The sequence below is a fragment of the Nematolebias whitei genome, chromosome 23, assembly GCF_014905685.2.
Source record: "Nematolebias whitei isolate Nwh7 chromosome 23, NemWhi1, whole genome shotgun sequence".
Lineage (NCBI taxonomy): Eukaryota > Metazoa > Chordata > Actinopteri > Cyprinodontiformes > Rivulidae > Nematolebias > Nematolebias whitei.
This window is the reverse complement of record NC_056520.1, coordinates 4,751,831-4,762,142: the sequence shown is the minus strand read 5'-3', so window position 1 is coordinate 4,762,142 and position 10,312 is coordinate 4,751,831. Positions and strand designations below refer to the sequence as shown.

The window sequence follows — 10,312 nt, the reverse complement described above, 5'->3', positions numbered from 1 at the left end:
CTGGAGGTGTCCAGCTGTACAGTTTGATACTTCAGTGTTTAAAAGTTATCAATTTAGAGCTCGGACATAAAATGTCCACCGACAAACAGTTGGACGGACGGATGGTGCCGCACAATACAGTGTTGCCTCTAGATAACTTGCCAATGGCAGGGCGTTCATCTCATCCATGATTTTTGTCAAAGGGGGGGGGGGGGGGACGGATGGGGACGCGGGAGGGGCGAGGGGGGGGGGGGGGTGGGGGGGGGGGGGGGTGGCTTGTATAACGGTAGGGGAATCACTGCAATACAACCCATCTTAAGACGGGGGTATGAGAAAGGTGAGAAAGATTTAGAAGACTATTTTTACACCAAACAACTGCTCAAAACAAAATTACTTTGATGATGCAGAAAATGAAGAAATATTAAACTTTACTAATAAAATCTTTATTTTATCAGTTAAACTACAAAAGCAACAAACCAAGAAATATTTTTTTTCCTCAGAGAACACCAACATAATACACATTAAGACAAAAACTAGTGTTAGAGGACAAAGTACAGTACATTAGTGTAAATACTCACAGTCCCTTTGGTCATGTATCCAATGTCTGTTTTGGTAAATATTAAAAAAATAAAAATAAAATCTTGATGTGTTACAATTCAGAGTGAAATTCAGGATCAACATCTGGACGGTCATCAGCCAGCTGTTCTTCCACCAAATGTTCTTCAACATTAACTTCTTCTTCCTCCACTTCTTCCCCATCGGCAGGAGTTTTTTGCTCGGTGGAGTCGGGTTCCTGCACGTCCATGACTTTCAGGAAGTCGTAAAACTCGAACGCAGGAGGCCAGTTGCCCTCACCCAGCTTTCCTACAGACAAACACCAAGACGAATATGTGGAATCACAGCGTGTACCAGATTAAATAAGATGACGTAATGAGGTGCAGACTTCTTTCTTTTAGGTTGTAATTTGGTTCACGTCTTGAGTTTGCTTTGACGTTTGCAAGTCCGTGAAGACTCGTAGCAACAAGTTCCACTGCTGGAACACCCTCTTTGTCACGTTTGGTTTCACTAATTCTGTAGTCGGAGATCTTTGTCCTCCATCAATCCAACAGATCATAATGGAGGCGTTTCCATGCATTCTTGCAGTAAAGCTGGAGCTCACCCATGACTGTAGTTTCTACTTTGTTATCCTTTCAAAATAAAACTTTTTTTCCTTTTGGCTGCTCCCTTCTTCAGGGGTCGCCACAGCGAACTAAGTCGCACGAAGACTTGGCAAATATTTTTCACGCCGGATGCCCTTCCTGTCGCAACCACAGACCACTGAGCTACCACAGCCTCTGTGTGGAGCAGACAGCTGCTATCTAGGGTGTCCGGGGGAGCAGATGGTGGGGGTTAAGGGCCTTGCTCAAGGGTCCAGAGTGGGGCAAATGAGGGTGGAGACAGGTATGGGTGCTTCACCTATCCCACCCACATTTTGATGTCGTCGGTACCGGGAGTTGAACCGGCGATTTTCCAATCACAGGCCCACCTTCTCTAACCTTAAAGACAGGGAGAGTCCGAGTTTCTGATTTCTTGGGGCAGTGAGTCAGTGCAGCTGAATGATGGCGAGGCGGGTGAAAGGAACAGTGAGGTGGATAGATGAGGCAGATCTGAGGGAACGGGACAGAGTGGCAATGTAAAGGAGGTCAGATAAATATGGAAGGGCGAGATTGCAGATGGCTTTAAATGCATACAGAAGAATTTTGAAATCAATGCCAAGTTTGACGGGTAACCAGTGAAGCTTGTACAGAATAAGTGTGAGGTAGCTAGAGGAGGGGCTTCTGGTGATGTTAAGCTGATGAATTCTGAAGCAGTTAAAATTTATGAAGGGATTTGTGAGGAAAACCAAAAAGAAGAGGATTACAGTAGTCAATACGGGAGGTAACAAGACCGTGGGCAAGGATAGCAGGAGTGTGAGGGGTAAGAGAGGGACGGAGACGATTAATGTTGCAATGGTGGAAATATGCAGACCGGGTGATGTTATTTATGTGAGAATGAAATGATAGTGTCCTGTCGAGGATGACACCCAGACTCAACCTTAGTTGAGGGGGAAACAAAAGTATTGTCAACTAAAATGGAAGAACTGTCAGCTTTGGATAATACAAGGGGGAATTCAGTTTTGCCACCGTTTAAGACAGTTTGAAAAAAAAAAAAGAGTTCATTAAGGAAATAGATATAGGAGGAGGGTGGGTGGGTGGCATTGGGTTTACTGGAAAGGTAGAGCTGGGTGTCATCCACCTAAAATGGAAATGGATGTCATAAGTAGAAAATATTACCAAAGGAAATGAGGCAAGTGATGAAGAGGGGCCCCAGGACAGAGCCCTGGGGCACACCTACGGTTACAAGGGATGGCCTGAAAGCAAAAGATTAAAGCTTAATAAACTAAGTGTGGCCAGAAAGATATGATTGAAACCCGTGAAGGTGGGTGCAAAAGATGCCAACGAAGATAAGTCTTTGGAGAAAGATGGAGTGAGAGATGGCCGCACTCAGATCAAGGAGAATGAGGATGGAGATGCTGCTAACAAGCATCAACCTGTTTCATCTAATATTCCAATAACTTATGTGGCAGATTATACAACTTTACAGGCTTGTGTTGGGACCCGGTCAACTGTAGTTGTCCAAGAAACGCAACCAGTCCAGCATGTTGAAAAGTCATCACCTGAGGAATGCAAGAAAGAAGACGATCACTGGAGATGGAAAATCACTGACGTCACCTGGGAGCGACTAAGAAGATGAAGAAAGCCTAACTGTAACGACAGAGCGAGCCAAAGCTGCACTGACCACTAGAAACATGCTCATGCTGCAGACAATACACAAAACGCCACACGCAGTTTACTTGCGAGGGATACCTAAATCATTTCTTATTTATGAATAATGTGCCATTAGCTGAGAAACACATTAACGGCAGCAAAAGATAAGAAGTAAATGAATAATTTAAGAGCTGTGCAGATAATCAAATGAAAGCCGAGCCTGGGTTCTCCATTTTTCAAACGTTTGGATGTTTAACAAATTGCAAGGCGTACAGAACCCCCCCAAGGGATGTATTGTTTACAGTTGAATATTTTCTAGTTTAGAAAGTATTGCACCACTTACACAGAAATATTTAATATTCAAGACGTCTCTAAAGCTCCTCCTCTCTGCTCCTTTGAGTTCGAGGCCACGGCTTTTAACTGGAAACAAGTGGAATGTTCCTATTGGGTCATGAGGGGGAGTCTGTGACTTAGGTGGAGGAGTTAAAGTATAAGTGAGGGTAGGATGGTGCAGGAGATGGTGGTGGGAGATGCCAGAGTTTTAATGAGTTGATAGGAGAGATCATAACTCTCCAGTTTTAGCTTCTCTCCATTGGCTTCCTGTCAAATTCAAAGTATAAATCAAAATCTTACTTCTAACCTACAAAGCCCTCAACAACCTAGCTCCATCTTATATTACATATCTTACTTGTTTTGCATGCAGGTTGCGCTCCCGTCTGTTGTGTGTCTCTGCTCTGCTGTGACAGACAGCCTCAGAAAGAGAAAGGAGTGGGCCCCTCAGTGATCACTGAGCGGGCCAGGCCACCAGGAAATGTCCCGGTGCTCCACATGGCCAGTCTGCTGCTCAACACAATGCTCTGACTGGTCGCCTTCCATCAGTAAGCCAATCGTGTCGTGTACAATCTTTAATTTCTTATGCACTTTGAATAACGGTAAAGTAAGATGCAGGACCTGCACTTTTATTTAACCAGGAAAAGCCCACTGAGATCACAGATCTCTTTAGCAAGGGAAGCCTGGGTCTGAAGGCTGCCTAACATGCACGTTTTGGACTGTGAGAGGAAACAAGAGTACCAGGAGAAAACCCACGCGGACACGAGGAGAACATGCAAACACAGAAAGATCTCAAGTCCAGATCAGAGGTTTAACCCAGGATTTTCTTGCTGTGAAACAACAGCGCTAGCCCCACAGCCGTCGTGCTGCCATCTTGACTTGGTCTGCTCTGCTTTCGTAGCAAATGAACACATTTGTAAAATGCCGAGTTTTGACAGGTCTGTTTCGGGTAAAGTTATTTGTATCTTTTGGTTAAAGGAAGGAAAACCCACGATGGTTATTGAAATAACTTGAAACTTGAAGGGAACTATTGCTTTATCAAGGGTCGTTCCCATTAACAAGAACCCAGATTTTTTCCATTTTATCTGATGGAGCTTTTAAAATAGATAGAATGTGGGCTGACTACATTAATCAGTTATTTGAAGGCATTATATTTAAGACTTTTCCCAAACGAAAACGTTTACTCTCCCTACAAGTGATATGTATAGATCACAACATACAGATTGGAAAAATATTATAAGGGAACCCACAAACATAGAAAAACACTTCCTTTAATCAAAAACTCTGGAACACTGAAAAAACAAGTATCTTTGATGTATAAAAATAGTATTGGATATATCAGACAATACTCAACGCATTAAACAAGAATGGGAAATGAAGCTAAATGGAATTTTGGATGATGACTCTTGGGAGAATATTTGTTTTGGTTGCCACAGAGGAGTCGGGAGCCAACTCTGGAAAGAGTTTGATTGGAAATGCAAAATTAGTTTTTTTTCAAACTCCACTTAAGTCTTTTTTCTTTCTAGGAGTGACAATAATGGTGACTGTTGGAGAAAATGTGGTATTGTGGGTGACCACACCCACATATTTTGGGACTGCCCTCGGGTGCAGGACTGGAAAGGTGTCAGGGATGTGTAGGCCTGTCACGATAACAAATTTTGCTGGGCGATTAATCGTCTCAGAAATTATTGCGATAAACAATAATGTTGTTTGAAATTTGACAATAATTAGTAATTATTGTCAAATCTAAAAATAAATGCTGGTTAATTTTTGTGTGTAGTACCTTTTTTGACCACTGGATGGCAGTATAAGACTGTTTGAACCGAAGGATGGATGGTGAGGGAGCGAGCAGCGTGTCGCTTTAAGAAAAATGGAAGGGAGGTCGCTTGACGTGACATGGGCTGTCTCTCTTCAGTTCTCAAAATGGCGGACGCTCGGTGTGGTTTGAGCTCTTTAGCATAGCATTTTTCACACAAAGCTTTTAATTTAAATAAAAAAAAATCAGTAAACAAGTTCTCGGCTTATTTTTGCGGAGGAAAAACAACTTTTTACACGAAGGCACGGGTTTCAACCATGAATTTTGGAGCTTCGACAAGACGGAGGTCTTCCCCAAGGTCGGCCTGTTAGCTTAGCTCGTAGCTTAGATCCTCAGCTTAGCTGATTTTAAAGATCCAAAAATGCAATTTCGGACGGTTAAAACAGATTTTAAAGAAAAAAGAGAAAGGGAGGGGTCAGTGAAGGAAAGCTCTTTGACACATACCATATTTTTCGGCCTATAAGTCACAATTTTTTGCATAATTTGCACGCCTTGTGACTTATACGCCGAAGCGACGTATTTATGGATTTTTTCCTCATATTTATAAACCAATTTTTAGCTGAGATATGACAGTTTTCATTCATTCTGATTGAAAATATTGAGCACTACCATTTTCAGCCACTAGATGGCACTCGAGTATTACGGCATGCCAATGTCATGTAATAAGTAAAAGCAGATATTAATGACACAATCGGCTTGCCATAGACTGCCACCTTCGTCCATCTCGCCTGGAACAACCGTCAAATCAGCTTACTTTCCAAATGCAGCTAATTTGACCATTAAAGTGCATTTATTAGGTAAAAGTTAGACTGAGAGACACATTTACTGTAATTTCGAGCAAACAAATAATTCTTATTTAGTGTTTATCTTGTTAAATTCTTGTTAAAGTCCTCCCCTGTACGCTCCCGCGGCCGCCATTTGGCAGCCAATCGATTTTTGGCACAACACCGGCCCACATTTCCAAGTTCCGCCCACATTTCCGGGTTGTCAGCGGTGACGCGTAACAAATACGACTTATACGGCGAAGAATTTATGGATTTTTTTTAAGACATGTTTGGACTGATGAGACTTATAGGGCGGTGCGACGTGTACGGTGGAAAATACGGTATTCTCCTCATGACGGAAAGAAAAACGATCGTGGTCCACAGAACGAAACCCAACCCACCAACTATTGATCAGTGGATTCCAAAAATAAGACGCGCAAAAACAAGGCAAGCTGCATACAAACTATTGGTTTTGAGACCGGGCCATCTCTTCAACAACAAGAACACAATATATATTTATTGTACAGAGTTAAATTAAAAAACAACAACAACAACAAAATAACTTTATTTAAGACAGTCCACAATTGGTCCCCACGGTCTTTCAAAACTCTGAGTTTTAAATTTTAGTTGAGCCGTTAATAGTTCCATTATAAAAGTAATAAAATAAAATAATAAAAAGAAACTGACAAAGGTAATAAAAATAAAATTAGTTTATTTCCTCTGGTTGTTTCTCGTCTGTACTGTACCTGCCGGAGACTCGGTCCCGTCCTCGACCTTCTGCAGCCACCGCAGCACGGAGGAGGCCTCTATAGGAGCGTTGGGTGGGTACTGATAGACTTCGTCTCCGGTGGGTAGACGCGTCAGAACCAGAGCAGGGAGGGGCGGCATGGAGCCCAGGTAGGACCCCAGGACGGACACACCAGCTGGAGTGCGGCCTCTAAACCAGAGACAGGAAAAATACGTATTTATTCAACATTTATGGTTTTAGTGGAAAAACAAGTGAATGAAGAATCAGAGGTCGTACAGGTGGAGCCAGCAGGCCAGGTACCGCTCTGACGTCACGCCTTCCAGCTCCTCCACCAGAGCCTGGCTCTGCCTCCGCCCGAACTCATCCTCCTCTTCTCCCACGAACAGGAGGAGGAGGGCTTTGCCCAGGGAGAGGAAGGCCGGCAGGTTCTCTACCGTCAGCTCAGGCTGGGGAGATAAAAAAAACATTAAGGACGACTTAAAATATCAACCGAGAGATGTCAAAACTGCTAAAATCATCACAAGAAGGTGGCCTGCATGCTGTATTTTGACACCTCCTTTCAGTTTATGCAAATTTCATATTTTTCCGCTATTTCAGCTACTATTTAGCTGTTTATGCTAATTTTTAGCTTTTTCAGCAATTTCCATATGTTTTGCACTCATTTGAACTTTATTCAGCTTAATTCAGCAAAAATGTGCTCTCTCCACTTCCTTCTGCTAATTTAATCTTCTTTCTGCTTTTTTTTTAGCTACTATTCATTCAGCTGGTTTTTTGTTGTTGCCAATTTTAGCTTTTTTCAGATAATTTCCACTTTTTTCTGCTTCTTTCAGCCTAGTTGGGCAAACGTGTTATGTTTGTTTTCTTCTGCTAATTTAAGTTTTTTCTACCTTTTCAGCTAAATTTTTAGCATTTTTAGCTAATTTCAGCTGTTTTCAGATAAATTCAAGATTTTCATGGTAATTTCTTACAGCCGAATTAACTTCTTTATGCTAATTTCAGCTTGTTATGTTCCTTTCAGCTTTTTCTGCTAGTTTCAGCTTTTTCTGCTATTTCAGCAACTATTTAGCTTTTTTTTTTTTTTTTTTTTTTACTACCGGTAAATTTAGCTTTTTCAGCAAATTTCAATTTTTTTTTTTAGCTAATTTCAGCTGTTTTCAGATAAATTCAAGATTTTCACGGTAATTTCTGCAACTTACAGCCGAATTAACTTCTTTATGCTAATTTCAGCTCGTTATGCTCCTTTCAGCTTTTTTCTGCTAGTTTCAGCTTTTTCAGCTATTTCAGCTACTTTTTAGCTTTTTGTACTAAATTTAGCTTTTTCAGCAAATTTCACATTTTTTAGCTGATGTCAGCTCCTTCCACTTCTGTCTGGCAGTTTTAGTTTCTTTCTGCCTTTTCAGCTGCTTTTTAGCTATTTTTTGCTAATTGATCATTTTGTGCTCATTTCTGCTTATTATTCTGGAATTGCGCCGCTCAAGATGGCTGCACGTTGGAGCAGCTCTGTTACGTTCATTCTGAGATTTTGCTTTTAAAAACTTTAATTCTTATTTTTCTGGATGTAAATCAGTTTTACAGATGATTGTTTCCTCTGGTATCGGCTGCTGTGCGGCTGGAAGGATTTTTACAGAAACTTTTACTTTACTTTTGGACATTTGCTATGATGCGTAACCATAACAACAAGGTGTTTTTTTTTTTTTTTTTTTTTTACAAACCGGGGCCAGCTGATTAATATCTCAGAAGCTCAAATAATATCTCAGCTACAGCACCAAATTTCAAACGAGTTGAAAAGGAGGTGCCATAGATGCATTCCCGTCTCCTTGCCGGCTGTGCTTGAGGAGATCCTGGGACTAGCAGGAAACATGGCTCGTGACAGCAGAAGGAGGGGATCGTGCCCCAGCATCTGCAGCTGGTTGTCCGCAGTGACGAGGAGCTCGGCAGGCTGCTGGGAGGAGTGGCCATCGCTCGGGGCCAAGTTCTGCCCAGCATTCGGGCGGTCCTGCAGCCTGGAGGAACCAAGAGACCAGCCGAGTCTGGGTGGACGGATCGGACGGCATCTGCGGACAGTTTCTTCGGATCTGTTTTTGAATTGCAAGTTCTTCTGCATAAAGCAGTCACACTGCAATTTTGCAGGAAATGCAGTTTCTCTAGCTGAATGTAGCGATTGTCCTTAATGTTCGTCTTATACGACCTAATTTAAATTCTGCTGGGTGACTTTAAAAATGTACTAAATCCTCTTGGGATATATTTGTCTTAATAAAATTGCTTTTGCTGAGCCCTCATGTCTGAATCTTCTCTGATAATTTATTGTACCCGTTGTTGTTGTGTTTATCCACTGGTTTTAGCAAACTTACCACAGAAAAGTGATCAACAGCACATTGTTAAATTAGTTTCCCACTCTGTGAAACTTCATATGGTGTCTGTTATCGCACACACATTGTGAAGAAGCTCATTTAAGCCATTAGCGCTAATTACTCGATAAGAATGAGCAAATAAACTGAACTAAACATGCCGTGCACACACACATGCACACACACATACCACTGGGTGGATCAGAGCGGCGCTGATGTGCGCGAGCAGCTGTTTAACAGACGAGGACACGGGCAGCGCAGAGGGACGGGCGTGTCCCCTCCAGGAGGGAAACGTCAGCACTGCAGGAAGATGGACAGCGTGCGCTGCAGCCCTGCGCACACGTGCCAGCACAACACACAGACACGGACAAAGACTTTTACACGTTTGAAACATAAAACCAGCAGCTGAAGTAACGAGTAAACAGTTCTGGCATGACAGCTTTTAGACACTTCATTTGGCACGGTCGTCATGGTAACTTGATCTAACCCAGCAAATGTTGCTGGATGGTTGTGTTTTCGTAGACGCACTGTTTGTAGAAACTGGCAAAGACCAGTTTGTTTTTATGATGTCCATTTGAGCCTTTTCAGATCTGTAGCTAAATTCCTCTTTAGCTGATTGGGATCAGACGGAACCAAAATACAGATCAGCGTTTCACTCAAACCTCCTTCAGAGTTGGACCTCCTACTGAACTGAGGTGTTCTAACTGCCAACTGATAAACTAATTAAACACGCCTGAGGGGGAATATTCTGAAGATATGGGGTATTTTCGTTGGTCTTTTGTTTGTTTTCTTGCCTTGAAAGGCAGCCATATATTATTATCCACCTGACAAGGGTTTCTTAACTTTTCCTTTAAGTGAAGAAATGTTTCGTCCCCCATCCAGAGGACTTCGTCAGTCTGTGGCCTGCCAACCAGGTCTGTTCCATAAGTAGCTGTGATTTAAGCCAACCTCTTGTTAGCCAACGTGTTAAAAAAAGCCGCCTTCTGAGATTCCAACAAGAGGTTGGCTTAAAACACAGAAGTGAAGGCTACTTATGTGGCAGATCTGGTTGGCAAGCTGCAGACTGATGAAGTCCTCTGGATGGGGGACGAAACATTTTTTCACTTAAAGAAACAGGTCCAGATGACATGATTTAACCATTTTTCCTGTTATCTACCTGGATGATTGGGCTTACTAAATGTTTTGTTTGTTTCTTAACTTTATTTATTTATTTATTGGGGACTGCATAGAAAGGCAGCCACCTATTATTATCCACCTGACAAGGATTTCTTAACTTTATTTATTTATTTAACCTATTATTATCCAACTTACAAGGGTTTCTTAACTTTACTTATTTATTTAACCTATTATTATCCACCTGACTTTCTTAACATTATTTATTTATCTATTTATTTATTGGGGACTGCCTAGAAAGGCAGCCACCTATTATTATCAAACTGACAAGGATTTCTTAACTTTATTTATTTATTTAACATATTATTTTCCACCTGACAAGGGTTTCTTAACTTTATTTATTCATTTATTGGGGACTGCCTAGAAAG

The 10,312-nt window shown here is 41.8% G+C and overlaps 1 protein-coding gene across 1 annotated transcript in view; it reads right to left on the bottom strand.

Annotated features, from left to right (window-relative positions):
- Positions 1-568: 568 nt before the first annotated feature.
- txndc16 (thioredoxin domain containing 16) overlaps positions 569-10,312 on the bottom strand; it is a 26,670-nt gene continuing 16,926 nt past the window's right edge. The window contains exons 16-19 of the mRNA XM_037696329.1: positions 8,962-9,103; positions 6,700-6,869; positions 6,422-6,612; positions 569-843 (exon numbers count right to left, since the gene is read on the bottom strand). Of these exons, the coding sequence (XP_037552257.1) occupies positions 629-843; positions 6,422-6,612; positions 6,700-6,869; positions 8,962-9,103 (718 nt within the window). The 3' untranslated portion in view covers positions 569-628. The remainder of the gene's footprint in view (positions 844-6,421; positions 6,613-6,699; positions 6,870-8,961; positions 9,104-10,312) is intronic.